Source organism: Podarcis melisellensis, assembly GCF_964234715.1.
Source record: "Podarcis melisellensis genome assembly, chromosome: 2".
NCBI classification, from domain to species: Eukaryota; Metazoa; Chordata; class Lepidosauria; order Squamata; family Lacertidae; genus Podarcis; species Podarcis melisellensis.
The window spans coordinates 20,026,760-20,047,166 of NC_138529.1; the positions used below are offsets into that span (position 1 = coordinate 20,026,760).

The following is a 20,407-nucleotide window of genomic DNA, read 5'->3' on the forward strand; positions in this document are numbered from 1 at the left end:
TGATGGGGGGTCCTCGGGGGCACCTGAGGGCATGAGAGGGTGGAATTCCATTTGCACTAGTGAGACTAGCGCAAAATCTAAAGAATTCCTATTTGAAAAGTCAGCTGCTAGAATTTTGTAAGCATCTCACCAAGCAACCTCACTTACAACTGATCTCAGTCTGAAAGCAGTGGGATTAATTTAGGAATTTAGGGGTGGAACAGCAAAGTAACCCGAATACGTATTGTTCTTATTTAACATAATTTTAATTGGATTTGTTCCCAACTCCTCTGAACCAGGTATTTTAGGTTTTACCACAAAATATTACAGTATCTTATTCATTTTATTGAAGAGGTAGATGAACACCCACGTTTCAGACATTAGAGGCAGAAGATGCAACTAAATATACTTCAATTTTTTGAGAGAGAGACAGACCCAATGTATTGCCCATATCTAGACAAAACACTGGGACGCAGGTGGCGCTGTGGGTTAAAGCGTCAGCGCCTAGGACTTGCCGATCGAAAGGTCGGCGGTTCGAATCCCTGCGGCGGGGTGCGCTCCCGCTGCTCGGTCCCAGCGCCTGCCAACCTAGCAGTTCGAAAGCACCTCCGGGTGCAAGTAGATAAATAGGGACCGCTTACCAGCGGGAAGGTAAACGGCGTTTCCGTGTGTGGCTCTGGCTCGCCAGAGCAGCGATGTCACGCTGGCCACGTGACCCGGAAGTGTCTCCGGACAGCGCTGGCCCCTGGCCTCTTAAGTGAGATGGGCGCACAACCCCAGAGTCTGTCAAGACTGGCCCGTACGGGCAGGGGTACCTTTACCTTTACCTTTTAGACAAAACACTAAACCAGCCTTCTCCACCTTAGTTCCCTCCAGATTATTTGTACTATAACTCCCTGCAGATCCAGCCAGCATAGGCTTCCTGGCTAGAGCTGATGGGAATTTAAGTCCAAAGCATGTGGAGGGCACCAGGGGTAGGTGTGTGTGTGTGTGTGTGTGTGTGTGTGTGTGCCTGCCTGATGGGACTCAAGGAGACTTGCAGGTAAAAATAAGAACTGCTAAAAACATAGAAAAAACAACTGAACATCAACAGGACTAAAACTACATACATAAAATCTATTAAAACCATACCAATAATTACAATAAAAATAGCACAGCATCAGAGCTTTCATAAAAAGCAATGAACTCCCATAAGCCTGTTGGAACAAGGAAGCCTACCTTGCTGGCAGAAGGGCAACAAGGAGGGAGCCAGTATAGTTTTTATAGGAAGGGATTTCCAAAGTCTGGGAGCAGCCGCTGAAAAGGCCCTCTCCCGTGTGCCCACCAAGCATGCCTGTGAGGGTGGCGAGAATGAAAGAACAGCTGGGGAAGACTGCTCTGAACTACTAAGTCATACTCAGCATAGACCCACTAAAATGAAGTGGACTGATTTTAGTAAATCTATTGATTTCAAAGGGTTTACTCCAAAATACAACTTAGCTAAATTTTAAGAGCTGTAGCTTGAGGAGTTCTGTAATGTCAGGTTTTCACCAAACTAGGTCCAGAAAAATGGATTTTCTTTGTATCTCTTCAGTGAAGATGCAATATTATTTTCAACAATATTAAACTAGGCTTCTTTTCCACTGAAAACTGGCAGTTAAGTCACTCTGCTTTTATGACTTCATTTAAAAATATTTAGTTCTTGTGCAATGAGAAAGGAAAAAGAAACCAGATGTTTCAACTACTAAACACTACACAGAGATACAGTTCTCAGCTGTTTTATGCCTGGGCAAAGATTATACAGGATTTATTGTCACTGCCACATGTGTTTTCCTTACTGCAGCTTCCCAGTTCATATACAGATGGTGAAATAAAGGCATGAGAAATTGCAATAATAAAATAAAGGTGGGCAAAATTATATGCACTACATGACAGTGGCCAATGTTTGGAAGTGTGCAATGTTTGAAGCAAGCCTGAATCTTCACTGATCCACACTAGCTAAGCTGGATTGATTCAGGCAGTCATAGCCCCAGTGCTTTTTTCCCTAGGGGTACGCAGGGGTACACATACCCCTAAACATTTTGTGAATCTTTGTACGTTTGTCCATTTACTGTATTTATTTTCCCCAATTTGAACGATAAAATGATTTTCTTGAGTCAAAATGAGAGTAGCACTCTTAAACATTTTTAAAAGAAAAAATGCACTGCATAGCCCTATACATAAAACCATTGGTTCAGATACAAAGATGTACCGTATTTTTTGCTTTATAAGACTCCCTTTTTCCCTCCTAAAAAGTAAGGGGAAATGTGTGTGCATCTTATGGAGCGAATGCAGGCTGCGCAGCTATCCCAGAAGCCAGAACAGCAAGAGGGATCGCTACTTTCGCTGCGCAGAGATTCAGAATATTTTTTTTTTCTTGTTTTCCTCCTCCAAAAACTAGGTGCGTCTTATGGTCTGGTGATTCTTATAGATCAAGAAATACGGCATCTTTTCCCCTTTATTGTAAGAAAAGGAGGAAGCAGAATGAAACATTCTCATCAGTACTTTTAAGTGGAAAGAAGGGGAGAAAGAATGAGCCCAGATTCTCCTGTGTAAGGCAATGCCCGTATGTCAGGTACATCTGAAGAAGACTGGTCTTCACAGTGCTGCTGACAAGCCTGGAAAAAAATCCCAGGCACCAAGCTGCTCAAACTCTTGTATAACCTAAAGGTGGCACGCCTTACTTTAAAAGTTGGGCTGTCCTGAGCAGAGTTTATGGCTGTATAACACCAATGCCTTTTTGACAAGAACAATTTTCCAGTTCTGGTGCCAGAAAGTGTGTCATCGGGGGTTTCCCATTCTTGCTTTTGCAGAGACTTCAATAATCCACTAGACAAGGGTGAAAGTTACCATAATTTAAAAACAACAATATAGCTAGAATACAGTGTCTTGTCCCACCCACCTTCCTTACTCTCCAATACATATATGTCACTGTTAATTGATTATGTAGCTTAACAGCATTGGTCTTACTTTCCCACAAGCCTTTTGTGTGGGTAAACAGATGCAATTCCAAAAATACAAATAATTCCAGTAAGCTAGTAACCCAAGACTATGATAAAAGTATAACCCTTCCTTCCATGCCTCTTGTTTCCAGACATTACAGCACAGATTATTAATGCAACTGTAATTAAGCATTTATACCGTGGAACATAACGTAGTCTGGAACAAAGTGTCTGCTCTAGGATTGGGGGGGGGGGTCAGAGCTCTTTTTTCCCCACAGCGTGAGTAGTACTTCCCATAACAATTTAGCAGCTGGAATAAGGAATGTCCAGTCAATTATGTAATCTCTGTTCTAGAAGTTTGGCATACAGAGACCATATTCAGCTACTTTGGTGAGGGGTTCTCAGATATACTGGCATCATGGCACAGCAGCAAGACTCATTCATTCATGTAGTTATTTTGAAATTTCCGTACTTCCCTTCTTCTGAGGATCACAGGGCAGTTCACAACATAAAAATACAAAAATACATAACATAGTAGCAAACAAAACAATAAGACCCTCTCTCTCCCCCCTCCGGTTATAAAGGCCACAGATTGCTTAATTGGCCAAAGATCTGAGAGAAACTTTATTACCAAGAAGTTATTATGGCGAGTCCAGTTGCTTTTAATATTTCTAACTTGTATATGGAGCACTTGGTTCAAACTATGTCATTTCCAAGAAAGAAATCCCTATATATTTGTTATATTATGGCATATATATTGATATTTACATTATTGCTTCTAGATTATGCAGTGAATGACTTTTTTCCTATGGATATAATTGATCCTCACACAAGGTTCACAAAATCACACAGGGTTACAAGAAATACCATATAACAACTTTTAAGTTGAATAGACAAATTAACTACAGCAAACCTATTGATCAAAATACTATTTTACATTATAGAATCATTCAGTTCATTTCAGAAGCAATTTACCATCTGCACAGTTTCTAAGACTAAAATTGTACTTGTTCAGATTTGCAACATCAGTGCAGTATGTAAAGAGGCTATCCTCAGGCTGTTATCAGAAGAGCAAAATACAGAGCAAAGATGTGTCATAGAAGTGAACTGCTTCAAGATAAAAAGTTGGTTCACAAATATATATGTATGTATATATATGGTCAATGGAATAGAATAGAATGCCTTTTTCCATAGAATGCAGTGTGTTGAAACACTGGCAACTGGTAAGAGATAGTCCAGGATTTGCCTGTTACACCACCAATTATTTAATATAAAAGACAAAATAGCTCATTCCAATATAATTGATACCCTCTATTGCAAGTGGGCAGTATTAAGTGTGGAAAGTGTTCTTGTGCACAATCCTTACAGTTAAAAACAAACAAACTAATCCCAGAGATAGAAATTTTTTTATTTCAAGAGACTACATGTCAGATAATGTGTATGTAGGGCAAACAAGTAGAGCTTGAAGAATTACTGATCGGTGAACACAAGAGCAAGGTTAGAACAAAATGCTTGAGGCTCCATTAACATTTTAGGAACACATTCATACACCTGAAGTACACACATCTTTTTTAAAAAAAGAGAAAGGAAAGACCCCACTACCATTCTACTTTCTCAACTTGGAGTGTTTTGGATTTTTGCATTGCATACATTAACACCTAGTTGCTTAAATGTGAAGTTTGATTTATAATGATAATAGTCAGCTGAATGCAGCATGTTTTCAATTGAAATAATAGTTATTTAAAAACGGGTATTGTCTTGTTGGGGGAGTGATATAAACTGAGAAGTCTGAAGCTGTGCTTACTCATTTCTTGGGCTGGTGAAGTGAAAGGGAAAGTGTACTGACAGTCTGAGATTGCCATAAGAACCTATTAGGAGATATTTAAACTGGAATTGGTTAGGTGTGTTATACAGTGAGATACTGAGTAGTGAAATATAAATTTGCAAGCAATCTGAATTACACTAAAGTTGGGGATTCATGCTCGGCAACAACTCAAGCTGGAATCTAACAAATACTCAAGCAACTAGAAACTGGCTTTATATGAACTTGAAAAATACCTGGTGCTGAAACAGACTTTTACCACTATTCCATTGTTTATGGTAACAGTGTGTATAGAATGTAAATCCTGCATGAGGTTGTAAGAATTTCTCTAGTTTGGGTCTTGTGTTTGTGATGGGGTTACAGCAACAGGCAAGCCTCACTGTGCTGCACACTAGGTACAGGTAAAGGGACCATTAGGTCCCGTCGTGGCCGACTCTGGGGTTGCAGCGCTCATCTCACTTTATTGGCCGAGGGAGCCGACGTACAGCTTCCGGGTCATGTGGCCAGCATGACTAAGCCGCTTCTGGTGAACCAGAGCAGTGCACAGAAATGCCGTTTACCTTCCCGTCGGAGTGGTACCTATTTATCTACTTGCACTTTGATGTGCTTTCAAACTGCTAGGTTGGCAGGAGCAGGGACAGAGCAACAGGAGCTCATCCTGTGGCGGGGATTTGAACCGCCGACCTTCTGATCGGCAAGTCCTAGGCTCTGTGGTTTAACCCACAGCGCCACCAGCATCCATTGCTGCAAATGCAGGAGAGTTCTTTTGTCAGCAATTTTCTTAATAATCCAAACAATCATAAAAAATGAAGTCAACCCATAAAGATCAGGAACTCGAAAACGGGTTATGGATCAACACCAGCAGAATTAAAGTTGAAATTCAGAACTAGCCATGTCAAAGGTGTGCCATGTTGCTCACAGATTGTGTTCAACAGTGAAAAAGACTACAAGACATGTACATCAGTGTAGTCTTCCATGAGGAAACTGTCATGGAAGAGGTCAGCCCCAAAGGGCTAAGTTACAAATAAAGGCACAAGTTCCAAGTGATGTTGTTTCAGGGGAGCCTACTGGCATCTTAATAATGGCTGATGTCTTTCTCAGAATACCTGCTGCAGGGCCATCTGAAATCACGAATGGTTATGATGGAGAGCTACCAAAGACAAAGCCTTCTTGACAGTGGCACCGTATCTGCGCTACTCTCCAGCAGAAGAGCTTTCCATCCTTTCCTGCTGATATTCATGCCAAAGGCAGTGCTTTTCTTAAGAGAACCTTAGAATTCAAAGTTTAGCACTTTTGTTTTCTGTTTCCACTGTTTCCTGCTCCTGAATTTAATTAGTTGTTTCCTGTTGTGCACTGTCCATTTTAAAATATTTGCTCTGTTACTTTGTATTATTAGTTTTATTGCTATTGGACTGTTAACTCTCCCAGATCTTTTAGATCAAACTGTGACATACAAAGCTTCTAATAAATAAAACCTGACGCATACAGGAAAAGCACAACCCCAAGTCAGAAAGAACTGGCAATAAATCTACAGCTGTTGACAGAAACTCGAGGTGTATGTTAACTCTCTCCTTTATAACATGTAGTAAAACTTACCTGTCTCCCAATTTCATGTAATGATGTGTTTTGCTACTTTATATTATTTGCTGCTGCTAGGGGTGTTCAGGGAAATGTACAACATTGTGACATCAGAATACAGTCAAGTTTTGCTGGATGTTACCGTGAGGAGTGGGGTCTAGTTGGGAGGCAGCTACCATTTTCAGGAGGAGACACATCTAGTTGTGCCCTAAGAGACCCATTTAACAAGTCCCTTGTATTCAAGGACTCAAGACTTTGCAAATTAAACAATGTGAAATTCTCCTTCATACAAATTGTTAATCCTCTGTGACATAATGCAATGGCCTGGGCTTTGGACTCGGATGCTGAACATGAGGGATCCCAACCTGCAAGGAATTCCCCGCCTCCAGAACCAGCTGAGCCGGGGCGCGCTGACTCCTGAGGTGATGGAGGACCCATTGCCTGCAGGTGCTCCACTCTCAGCCCCGTCAGAGGAAGCTGAGGTTGCCTCTGGGTCCGGTAACCCTCCAGCCTCTGCTGAGCTGCAGAGGCTCAGGGCAGAGAGGCATAAGGAACTAAGTTCCCGCAGGAGGAGTGCTCGCCTCCAGGCCAGGAGAGGCAAGTCACCAGAGGATCGGTGCCACCCTATGCCTCGGTGCCACCCTATGCCTCGGGGCAGATAAAAGCCGGCCAGCCCCAGTCCCAAGTTGCAGGAGCAACATTTTTGGTTGCTAGTTCCTGCCTGAACCCTGTCCTGCTTTTCTGCCAGAGCTCCAGACCTGCCCTGGCTCTCTGCTTGCAAACCTGTTCCTGACTCCCTGCCCTGCACCCAGCTTCAGCTACTACGGACTGCCTCCACGGTGCACCTTCGACCATGGACCGGACTGGGACCTAACCTCTCGGGTAACCCACGGGACCAGCACACATAAACTGCCACAAACGACACCAGATTTGAAGGAGACGTATGATCCTTGTACCAGTGGTTCTCAGAGGCACATAAGACTCCCTGGGAAGGCAGAGGCAGATCCTAGAAAAGACACCAGCTTTTCCTTGACAGATCAGAAATCTGTGTGTCTCTCAAATGGGTCAAGGGGCAGAATATCAACCCATTGCCATAGGAGACCATTTGCCTCATTACACCTTGCTCATTGTTGCTCATGAAGTGACCCTGTTTTCTCATGCTCCTTGTTTGCTTGATTTCCAACACCAGGAAGCCAAAAGGCTGCTGGGCTGTCTTCCTTTGGGTCAAGAAGGGAAGGGATGTGAAGGAACACATTATTAGGATTCATTTCACATTTTGGAAGACATTGAGTGTTTTCTTACTAGGGAGGCAACTTGAGAATAGCCGATCTAGAGTAATTATCTTCTACTGTGGACTAAAATGGCAGGAACAAAAATTCACACTTGACATTTGCCTGTAACACAACACTCCTTACTATATATGCCCGTCTAGTATCGTAAATCTTACCTTTTTGGTTTTGCCTCTTAGACATAATAGGTTCCCTGTATTTAGTGTTCAGTTATACAGCAATAAGAATCTGTTTCCTCAAGGAAAAGAGAGTGGCAGGTTTAATTCAAGTGCTGCTTTGCATCAAGGCAGGAAATGGCAAATATCTGCTTGGGGACAGCAATCCTCCAGCTTCCAAGGCAACAGACGAGTTGTCAAAAACCTTCTTGGACAACCTGTTGATCACTGTAGATTTTTCCTCTTAGCATCACCTTCTGTCAAGAAGCACAAGCACAGCAGTTCATATTGCTGTTTTTCAGATTCTGAAAAAGCAAACATACAAGAGTTTGATTTATTAGTCTGGCAGACATATTGTGGTCTGTAAATGCATTCTTCAATACTTGTTTTTTTAAAAACCTGAATTCAATTCATGTTGCTTAAAGTGAACTGCAGAACAAGGGGTCAACAAAAAGCCATCAAGATACTCTGTAAAGTTTCAGGTAGACTTTGCCCTGCATTTGAAACAGCTTGCAGTTCCAGAACTGCAGTTATTGCATTCTGGTAAAACAAACTTTGAAACTATAAAGACATCAGGATTGTTTAAAATTCATTAGCAGAAGCAGCACTTCAAGTTTCAGTATTTTTAAAAAATGTTATTTTCTAAGGGTTAGACTTAAAAGAATGGGAGAGAAGTCCTGGAATTGCGCACTCCCTAAAGGTTCAGCAACACGGTGCAACAGAGTAATTGAAGTATGTAATTGAAGTAGCAGCTGCTCATTTTTCTCCTAATTGTAAACACTTCATATTGCAAAATAATAATAATCCTTCTAGATGTCCTTTGATATAGGATGTCTAGAAAAATGCCCTTTTGCAGTTGTCATCTTAAGGTAATGTAACTACCAGAACCAGTAATTAACTTTGTCATGCATAGCATCATATGAACTGGAAAGCAATAGTGCTTACACTGATAATACAAAAACGGGTACAGTTCACTAGGAATGGGAAAGTGAGACTCTAAGTGTTACAGATAGGTAGCCGTGTTGGTCTGCCATAGTCAAAACAAAAAAAATTCCTTCCAGTAGCACCTTAAAGACCAACTAAGTTAGTTCTTGGTATGAGCTTTCGTGTGCATGCACACTTCAGATACACTGAAACAGAAGTTTCCAGGCCCTTCTATATAGTGAGAAGGTGGGGAGGGGTATTACTCAGAAGGGTGGTGGGAATGGGTGATTGGCAGATAGCTGTGATGAGCCTGTTGACGACTCTTAACGACTGCAATAGGTCTTACAGGAAAAAGCAAGGGGTGAGAAGGTGAAAATGGCTTTGTCATGTATAATGAGATAAGAATCCAATGTCTTTGTTCAGACCAGGTCTCTCCATGGTTTTAAGTTTGGTGATAAGTTGCAATTCAGCAGCTTCTCTTTCCAGTCTATTTCTGAAATTCCTTTGTAGTAAAACAGCTACTTTGAGATCTTGTATAGAATGTCCTGGGAGATTGAAGTGTTCTCCTACTGGTTTCTCTGTCTTGTGATTCCTGATGTCAGATTTATGTCCGTTTATTCTTTGGCGTAAGGTCTGGCCTGTTTGTCCAATATAGAGAGCTGAAGGACACTGTTGGCATTTGATGCTCTAAGTGTTGTTGAACTTCAAATTCTATCAGCCCCAGTCAGCATGGCCAATGGTCATGGAAGATCAGAGTTGGAATCCAAGAACAGCTGTCTGTATTCTAGAAGAACTTGAGTTTTTCAAATGGGAGCAGGGGGGCACGCACATGCACAAACATGCGCACAAAAATCATATTTAAGACTGATAAACATGAAGTAGTAGTCAAAAGGTGCTTTTACTGATACCCTCCAATGCAGGACTGTACTAGGTAGGCTTAAATATGAACTTTCACTAATGTATCATGACCAAGCTTTTTGCACACAAATATATATTACAGAATTGCTAACCCTGGTTCTCATCACCATCCACCAGTTTCTCACTATTTATACTCATTCTTAAAGAAGAGCAGAAGACAACTGAGACAAAGTTAGTTGCCCTATTTAAGGCACTAAGAGGTTCGATTGGCAATTCTTCCAGTTGTGATACATTTCCCCACTAACCAACAGCTCTGTCCTGTGTGCCACATGAACGTATTAAGCTTCAATCCAAAGAAGCCAATTATACAGGTGCAAGAGCAACATGCACCCAACTACTGCAGATCACACCATGATCCAACAGTTGAAATCTAAATGGTGGCTTGCCTCACAAGTCACGAGTATCCTCTACATGGAGAAATTGAACCTGCGGATTGAAGCCACAAGTGATTAAATTTTTAGTTACACTTTTAACATAGAGCAAGCTGTGCTTTAAAGGGAACATATAAGCATAGTAGTTTTCCCTAACTTGACATGTTAATTGCTGTAAGAATGCACATGCCCTGGAACAAAGGAGCAAGCAAGGGATGCTTCACACAGCCACTCTCTTAGCAGTCATAATCCTGCCAGAAGCCAACCATGCTCTCGGTTTTCGACGTTCAGATGCCACATTTCAAGCCAACATTTTGGAAATAGGCCAAGTGGTAACATGCAAATCTACCGGTAAATCTTCCGCACAGCGTGAACAATTCCAACAAACCAGTTTGAACTAAGAGTTGTGTCTGAGCACTAACAAGAAGCACCCAGCTATATTCTAAGTGGTCGTGAGCTCAGCCTTCAATTCCTATAGATTTTCTTCCATATAATGGATTTTATTATTTAATACAATGCTAGCTATAGTTTTGATGCTTCACAAAGCTTCAAAGGCAAAAAAGAGAGGCAAAACCCCACTGCAAACCACCTTACAATTCAAATATCAACAGTGGGAAAGACTAGGAAGGATAGGAGAAAAGGGGAGGCATGGACAAAGCCTAAGGATTATGATATAAATCAGGAGTGGTTAAACTGGGCCTTCAGACCTGAAAAAATGAAAAGTGAAAAAATGTTCTGACCCCACCAATTTTGGCAGTGGCATCAAAAAGAAAAGTAGTATGCATAGCACTGTGGTGGGGGAGAAGTTTAAACCTCTCTGCTCAGCCCAGTGCCTCATGGGTTGGCAAGCTGCCCCTCCCTCATCACCAGATTGATCACTTAATGAGACGGCAGGGGGACAATAACCACCCTCCTCAGCTGATCTATATAGTTCAGCTCAGCCTGTGGGTCCATGCGTGCGTGCAAGTGTATGGTGTGGCCACACTCACTGTTGGACATACAGTACTGCTACACTTATTTTAAACAGGTACACACTGCAGAGACTTCCTGATTATCAGCAGACCCTTACATACAGTGCATTATCGCACTTGGAGAGACAGGGCTATTAGCTAATATCCTGTGAAGCAGCTCCCAAATGCCCGTTTTAACACTCATCAAGGGCTCTTTGCAGATTATTTGACTGTAACTATACAGCTATTTCTGTCAAACAGGAAGGCTACATGCAGCCCAAACTACACAGAACTTCACATGCAAAACACTTCCTAATTTTGGAGCCTGGTCCAACCATAGCAAAGTGCTTTTTAGTCCAGCTGATTTCATGAGAAAAATGTAAGAATGTGCTTAACTCCTAACTGAAAACAACAGGTCTTAGAGCAAGACGAAGCATTTCTATCAAATTAGTAGCATGCAGTTTACATCTACCATGTCTGTAGGTAAGCATGGTTTCACAATTTATGGCTATGTTGGATTTTACTCTGCTGTACTCTTTAATGAAAACACATCCACAAAAACAGACAAGTAAGTTTTTGAGGAAAAAGCTTTATAAATGATTTTGCAAAGTGAAGTCCTTCACACAGCTCACGGCTAAACTATGGAATTCACTCACACAAAATGTAGTGACCCTCCACCAAATTAGATGGCTTTAAAAGACCATTAGCCAGATCATAAAGGATAAGGCTACCTATGTCTACTAGCCACAATGGCTATATTCTACATCCACTATCAGCTGTGTCATGCCTCTAAGCTGCCAGGGATCACAACCTACGTGTGGGCTTTCCATAGGCATCTGGCTAACCACTGTGGGGACAGGTTGCTGGACTACATGGGCCTTTAGTCTGATCCAGAAGGGCTCTTTTGTTTTTATTTGAAGCAGTGGAGCACAAATTCATTCACTATATGTGTGTATATATTCATACAAGAAGATGGCAGCCAGATGTTTAACTAATCCTGTGAAATATAATTGCTCTGCCTTGTGGTGGAACAGGAAATAAGTTTATTTTATTTATTGAAAACAGTTTTATCCTGCTTTCCCTTGAAAGAGACCTCAAGTTTAGAGTTAACAACTTTCAGAAAGAAGCTAGCAAATTTAGGCCAATGGTAAATAAAGAATACTGCTTTCCGAGTGCCTCAGCTCAGCACAACTCCAGGGATTAACCCCCAGACTTTGTCCACGCTGTCCTCACTTGATAAAAAGATATGGTCACCACTAGCAAGCACATTTGTGGATCCCATCAATCTTCCCTCAAACTCAAAAAAAGCCTCAGATTAAGTCATAAATCTCAGATTAAAAATGCAGGAGTGCACATTACCAAAGTGTGAAATGTAAGAGCAATATTGGGTACATTTGTTATATTTATGCCAGAGACAGTTGTGAAATAAGCACACTTAAAATGTCAGAAAATAATGTATTTAAATCTTAAAGAAACAGAACCTGGAAAAGAACAAATCTAAATCTACAGCAGCTAAGCTAAGACAAAGAAACAGGTGAGAAATATTTTACCTTTGAGCCAAACACAGCAAAATGGCATTTGAAGGAATGTGTTTCTGATTGCAGAACAATACACAAGCGATCAGGGAGCACAAGATTCAGAAGCAGCACAAAGAATAGCTAAAAGCACTTCTGAATGTGGCCAGATACCAAAGGTTGTCAGCCATATAGTGTGCTGATTATAACTGAAGTGTCTACGTGCTTTTTTTTTTTAAAAAAAAACCTATAATGACATTTGCTTACTAGCTAGACAGTTTTGTAAGCACCTATTTTAAGTTGTATTTGACATTTGGTCATCTGGAAGTAATTATTTCTTGCCACATGCAACTGGGTAAGTGGCAATTCACAACTCTGACCTATCATTAATGAAAGAAAATACTGGCCTTCTCTATCAGATGAAATAGCTTAGTGGAAGTATGGAAGATAAATGACAATTCTATTGCTGAAATAAGGAGGTCTAGCTCCAAGCATGTGCAGATAGTACAAGTCTGCAAGGATATCATATGTGAGCCGCTTTCAACTAACTCTTCAAATGAGTGTAAAACAAGTATAAAAAGCTACACAGAATGAAAAAAAAGAGGTGGAGAACTGTGGGTCTTTTCTTCACACTCCAGAAAAATAAAGTCCACTCAGTGAATCTATTTTAATAATAAGTTAGAAAAGACAGACTTTTAAAAAATGTGATTTTCTCCCTTCCCATCAGTAAACAAATACCTGAGCAGAACTATTGCACTGTCCTCTGAACTGTGCTTACATTTAACTTATACCACCTATCTGATCATCTGAAAAGTTTGCTACACTATCTTCCATGCTGATTTGTCTGAAGCATTCCATGGCACTGTCTTTGGGAGAAGGAAAGTCAAGTGTTGATAAAACAGAGTAAGGTAAGAGATGTAGGACAATAGTTTTAGGTTTCTACTGAAGAGTAATTACAAACAAATCTGAAATAATTCTAAAGCATTCTGTGACAAGTTCATTTATGCAGTTGGCTGGTCAAGTCAATAGTTCTGCCTACATTTTACACTAAATCTACTAGCAAGACTCCTAACATCACAATACACACACTTCAGAAGAGAGCAGTGGTTCCCAACCTTTTTGGTATGGCAACCCACAAATCCAGATTTACTTGATATGGTGATCCATTGATTTGTTGTTACAAGAATTTTGAAACTTGGGTCTTCTGCAGTCATTAGTTTTGCCTATTTTATAACCATTATATGAGGCATCCAAGCAAAAATTTACTTACACACCCATTAATGCAGAATTTGCTAAAATATTTATAATACTTATAGACTTACTCAGTTTTGTATATGCAGTGAATATAATCAATCAATGAGAACAATTTAAAAGTAGCAAGCTCTTTTCTAATAAAACCAGTAAAATCAGATTACAAGCGTTTAATCTGCTCAACAGCTATGCCCAGTGGTATAGTAACCCTAGTCATTCAATCCTGGGGACACATTTAAATGGTGCAATCCACAAATCAATTGCATTGGAATATTTAAGCACCACCTTTAAGCTTGATTTTATGTCAAAGTAGATTAAATGGGACTTACTTCCAGGTAACTGTGCATAGGATTGCAGACCTGCAGCATAATCCTACATATTATGTTCAGTTAGAAGGTATCTCACACTGTTTTCGGTGAGATGCATTTCTCAGTAAGGATGGGAACCTGACTGCACTTATCTAAAAGTGCCACTGTATTGAACAGGGCTTAATTCTGAGATGACATGGTTAGGACTGTGCTGTGTCTTTAGGATGGCAGTTTTGCAGTGCAATCCTATACTAATATCTACTCAGAAGTAAGTTCCCTTGAGTTCAACTGGAATTACTCACAGGGAAGTATACAGAGGACCATAGCACTCATAGACTGCAATCCTAAACAGGTATTTATTTTCAAGCTTTTTTGCCTACACTTGTGAAATGTAAAATAATAATAATAGTAATAATAGTAATAATTGTGTACTGTAGGGTTTTTTATTCCAATGACCAGTACATCAAGAAAACTGACAGTTCATTCTGCAAGTTTGTCTGATGGACAAAAACATAACTCCTCCAGCTCAGGTGGGCTGAGAGACAACACCATCTCACACACAAACACCCAACAACCCCTGACATCTCTCCTCCTCTCCCACACCAGCCTTTCAAAGGCCCTCTGACAAGGAAAGGGTTGCAGGGGATGGAGCTGTGGCCACACCCAGGAGTCATAATGTCTCTCCAGCTGGGTGAGAGTGCCTGCTGACAGTCAGTCCTGATGTCTGGCAAAAGTGTTTGCATTTTGGGCTCCAGGAGTTGGTGCATGGGCAAAGGAGGGTGCTCCGCTACTGCAGATGGGCAACAATTCATTTAAGACTTAATTGTAAATTAAATGCAATAATGATTTTGGGTTTGCTTATAAAGCCCACGACCCACTTGCACATGCTTCGCAACCAAGAGTCTGAGAAATGCTGCTCTACAGCAGAGGTCTATTACCTGTAAGAATCTTTTTTCATTTTGTGATTTCAAGCAAAGGGAGATCTTCTTCCACTCCACATTTGAACAACATCTATATTGTGCAGCAGCAGCTGGCTAATTGGCTTTTGAGAACAATAGTCCCTTACCAAGCTATTTTAATCTTGTTGATCACATACATGAATCTTTGCAAGGGGCATAATTTGTAACTTACAGGTATTCTCACAAACACACACAGTTCACAATATACTAGGTTTATTACACAAATGGGAAATGCCCTAGCGAACAAATATGTTTACCCCATGTCTTTCTAAGCAAGGTAGAGAAGTACAAGCCTCTGTATTAAAACCACACTGAAGAATTCAAGAAGTTTAAGTAACTATTCAATGGTTTCTACTTTAAGTTACACTTTAGAATTTGAGATTCATCTCAGCCTTGTATTTAAAGTACAAGCCTAATAGGCACAGGCAACAAGGAACTGCATGCAGGTGAGTGTGTGGGCTGCAAGAGAGATGGAGTGCTCTGTCCCTCTTCTGTGCCCAATATAGAAATCAGGTGGGTTGCTAGAGGACAGAAGTTCCTCCCCTTCATATGAAGCACCCCTGAAAACATTCAGCTTTTGCTATGACAGCTTGTACCTCAGAAAGAAGTTTCAGTTCTGGCCTGGAGAGGCCTCAAGGGAGAACTCATTACAGAATGCCATGCTCACATGTTCCAAACAAGCTGAGCTGCAAGAGCATCTGCTAAATTCATTGTCTCTTTTCAATGTAAATCTCTGCCATTCCTCCCTTATCATTTATAACATTAATAGTAAATAAAAGAGAATCAGACTCCTTCTGGAATTCTTAAACCAATATATGATCACTTCTTCCTTTCCCTGCTCCTTACAGTTACTTATCAATAAGTAAATAGAGATTATTTTTTATTTTGGTGGTCTGTGTAAATTATTGGGGTAACAAACTCTGGAATGCATCCAGGTCTCAATGTCAGAAGATCCCTAGAATGGAGTGTCAGATTGCATGTGAAAATTGTAGGCTTGAATGCCAACTACGCTTCATAAAAGCCCTAATCTAGCACTGAGATGCAGTGGGCTGCTGGAGAAGGGACAGAGCTCTTCATCCTACCTATGTTAGTGCCCAAAAGGCTAGTTAACTTCTGTGGGCTTATCTGAAAGACTGGCTTACCTATACCATCATTTACACAGCTCTTTAATTGTGCAGCATTATACTGTGTTGTTTCTAAGCACCCTAACTGAGAAGTTAATTCCACTGAAATCAATGGAACACGAACACAATTAGAACCACGCTAGAAGCCTAGCCCAACACAACACAATTAGAACCAAGCTACAAGCCTAACAATTGCCCTACGAGGTAGGTAACCAAAAATTTAGAATGACTCCTCAAAAGCCACCTGATTCCAACTAGGCTATTCAAACTCAGGTCCCAGCACAGTAGGGTTGCCATATTTTCAAAGGTAAAACCAGGACACCCTGGATGTGAGCTCCCCCCCTTTCCCCCCCACAAAACTGCCCCCAAAATGTGACTTTTCAATTGACTTGCCTATGATCCAGAACAAAGTGCCGTCTTTCAGAAATTCCCCGAAGTCAATACCACCTTTGAAATCCTGGTAATGTCAGGGAAAATGCAGATGTATGACAGCCTTACAACACAGCATAATGTTTAACTACTTATCAGAACTGTAGGCTTGCAATGCAGCTTTATGGAAATATATATATATATATATTCAGATACAACTGAATCTGAAGTCTTGCAACATAACTTAATATAAATTGCATACATGGTAGGCAAACAAAAGCAGCAAATGATTAATCACTACAAACTGTAATCAAACAAGGCTCTCTGCACACTTAGGAAAATCTTGCTTTTTGTTCAACTTCACTCAGCCTAAGTTTCCTGTCTCCCCTTCCCCTCCCCCTCCTCAAGCACTGGGCCCATTCCCACCTACACTCAAGCTATAAAGTTCTTGAGCTTTTGTTCCCTCAGCACTGCTCCTTCAAGAGAAAGGTTACTGCTGCTCTTCTGTTCAGGAGACTGTTCTTTTAAAAAAACCCAAAACCAACAACCACTCAAATGGTTGCTGGTCAGATGCAAACCTTTTGCAGCAGCAAAGAGCAAAACCAGCGACTACTGCAAGCTGCTCACACCCTTTGGGAACCGCTTCCTCTCATTCGCGTCCCTATTTTTCACACTCAGCTGCCCGCCGCCTCCATCATTCCAGTGCCTCGTTGTTTCGGGGTGGTACCAAAAAGGGTACTATTTCCAAAAGTCAAAACCAGGACATCCTGAAAGTTGCTTAGTTTTTAGGAAGACCCCAACATTGTTGGTTCTGTTTTTTAAGGAAACAACAGAAATTGTAGAGCCTTTTTTAAGGAACCCGCAAAAATTCTTGATTTTTTTAAAAAAAGAAATTGCAGTGGTTTTTTTTCTTTCTTTTTTAAAGGAAACCCAGCCGTCAATTCTGCCTTTGAACTCCCGGGAAAATCCGGACTTATGGCAGCCTTAGTGCCACGGCTCCAGTCTGTCTGGGAACAACCCCCTTCCGGCCTGGAAGCCAAATCCCCAATATATGTGTGTGTGTTTGTGGGACGGGGCTGGGGGTCTTCCCCGCACTACTCGTTCACTGCCATAGGGAAATGCACTCTGGACATGCTCAGAGGCACTCTCGCGATCCTTGCACAGGTCGCCCTGCTTTGCGGGAAAGAGGCCCTCGCCGTCCGCGCAGGCCCTTCGTTCCCTCACAAACCAGCTCCGCTCCGCCGCCCCCTCGACGGCCTGCCTCGAAGCCCACCCCCTCCTTTCGCGAAACGGCCCATTCGCTCGCCTCAGCCCTGCCTCCCCTGTCCCTCCATCGACCCCTTTAAGCTTCAGCGCCCGGCAGCCCCGTCCTACCCCGACGACGACCCAGCCGCTGTCTCCACAACCGCCGCCCCCTTTACCTCAGGCCGCCACCGCCGCCGCCAAACACCGGGAAAGCGAGCCCCGCCCACCAGCGAAGAGACAGAGAACGGGAGCGAGCAGCGAACGGTGCGCGAGCCCCGGCAGCCAATGGGGCCGCGGGAGCCTCTTCTCCCTTCAGCCAATGCTTAAGCACGGACGCCGGCCAATGGGAGCGAGGCAAAGGCGGGGCCCTCGCGTCTCTCTCTCGCCCACTCCGCCCGCCTCTCCACCCTCGCGCGCTTGACGGAGTTCGGAGAACAACGGAGCCGCTGAAGCTCCGCCTCCCCTCCGCCCGCCCAATCGGGCTCCTTCGTTAAGGGACGGCCAATCAGGTGAAAAAGGGGTAAGGTTGCTCTTCGGCCGAACCGTGGCGGCTGTAGGGCCAATCGGGGAAGCCGCGGGGCTCAAAAAGCCAATCCGGGCGCCTGGAACGTGGCGGAGATGCCGCGGGTTGCCCAATACCGCAGCGCCTAGGAAACAAGCCTGTCTCTGTTTTAACCCTTTCTTTTCTTCCCTCCGCCTGCGCGAATGGAGACGTGGGTTTGCCTGTTAATAGCGGCGGCGTGACAGGTAGAAATCCAACAGGTGACGCTTCAATCACCGATTCTGTGTTTCTATGCTAAAAAGCTGGAATTTCTGCCTGTCGGGCTTAAAGTTTTTGATGGAAGTAATAATGGAATTTTGATGGAAGTAATAATGGAATACTGAATGGTTTGGTTTATATAAAATATGTAGGGATTTATGTTATGCAAAATGAACCATGGAAAAAGAAGAAAGGGAATTCATTGATACTTTAAGGTTGTTTAAATGAATACTCTTAAATTCTAAAACAGATAATTTAAAAATAAATAAACGTACACACGCCACCTTGGGAGCTCTCCTATAGGAGAAAAGTGGCAATTCAGCCCGAACACTGAGATCCACTTCCAAGGGCCTTCTGGCGGTTCCCTCACTGCGAGAAGCGAGGTTACAGGGAACCAGGCCTTCTTGGTAGTGGCACCCTCCCTGTAGATGTCAGGGAGATAAAGAATGACACAACTTTTAGGAAACATCTGAAGGGAAGTTTTTAACGTCTGACATTTTATTATTTTATATATTTTGCTGGAAGCTGCCCAGAACGGTGGGGAAAACCTAGCCAGATGGGTGGGGTAGGGTAAAGGTAAAGGTACCCCTGCCCGTATGGGCCAGTCGTGCGCTCATCTCACTTAAGAGGCCAGGAGCCAGCGCTGTCCGGAGACACTTCCGGGTCACGTGGCTAGCGTGACAAAGCTGCTCTGGCGAGCCAGCACCAGCGCAGCACACGGAAACGCTGTTTACCTTCCCGCTATAAAGCAGTACCTATTTATCTACTTGCACTTAGGGGTGCTTTCGAACTGCTAGGTGGGCAGGAGCTGGGACCGAAAGACGGGAGCTCACCCCACCGCGGGGATTCGAACCGCCGACCATACGATCGGCAAGTTCTAGGCACTGAGGTTTTACCCACAGCGCCACCCGCATATAACAATAGAATTATTATTATTATTATTATTATTATTATTATTATTATTATTATTATTTTCATCATCATTATTATTTCTGTTCCTCAACCAAAATTTATCAGCAACTAAAGGGCAACATGCTCCACTTGCTGCTAGAGTCACCCTCTTTGAAAAGTCCTCTTCAGCGCCTCTCCCCGCAAAACATACAAGCTGATAGGATAGGTTTTGTATTGGTTATTTAGTTATCTAGTTATGACCCTCTGCACATGATACTCAGAGTTCTTCTTGAGCAGATCTCTTCAGATTCCCAAGGTGAAGCTGGGGCATTGCAAACAAGTTCCATGACTGAGCTTTGATGAGCCATTATTCGAATCCACAATAAGAATTTGAAATTCTCCTCCTTCGGACCCCAATGTCACCAGTTATGGCCCGTTGTGGATTTGAGCACAAAGCCTATTTTCATTTGTGTCCGTAGCCTGTTATCGCGCTGTTGCTTCTTCTGAAATATAGACAAACCCCACACATATTTTCTTTGTGCGAAACCATAGGATCATTTTTCATTTCCCAAGGAATTTCTTTTAAAAGAAAAAAAACAGGAGCCCCATTCATTCCTGCTTTTCAGCAGCTCAACAGCGGCACCTGCTGGGATCAGCTGAGCTTGCAGGCTTTTCAAACCAACAAACCTCTATCTGCATCTCCTAGGAAAGGCAGTTGTGCATGAGGAACAACACCACAATTCACAATCTGGGGTCCCACATGGACCACTTGAAAATTGTTAAAGGTCTTGGTTCACCTCATCCTGATTTTTCCTCCTGTTGTAGATATTCTAACTTGCATGACTTTTTAATGAAATGCAGACTATCTATAAATCTATTGGAAATGTTGTACCGTATTTTTTCGTGTATAAGACTAGGTTTCCCCCCCTAAAAAATAATGTCAATTAGGGCTTGTCTTATACACAGATAGTGTCTCCCCCCCATTTTCTTAAATCTGAGTCCCCCAAAATAGGGGGTGTCTTATACATGGGGGCTTCTTA

At 42.3% G+C, this 20,407-nt stretch overlaps 1 protein-coding gene across 2 annotated transcripts in view; it reads right to left on the reverse strand.

The window, feature by feature from the left end:
* The window catches only part of SPATS2 (spermatogenesis associated serine rich 2), a 48,746-nt gene extending 30,721 nt beyond the window's left edge, over window positions 1-18,025 (reverse strand). Inside the window, exons 1-2 of one of the 2 annotated variants that reach the window (XM_081898719.1) lie at window positions 17,893-18,025; window positions 7,787-8,088 (exon numbers count right to left, since the gene is read on the reverse strand). In XM_081898719.1, coding sequence (XP_081754845.1) covers window positions 7,787-7,811 — 25 coding nt within the window. In that variant the 5' untranslated portion in view covers window positions 7,812-8,088; window positions 17,893-18,025. The other variant, XM_081898720.1, reaches the window with a different exon arrangement.
* Window positions 18,026-20,407: the final 2,382 nt, after the last annotated feature.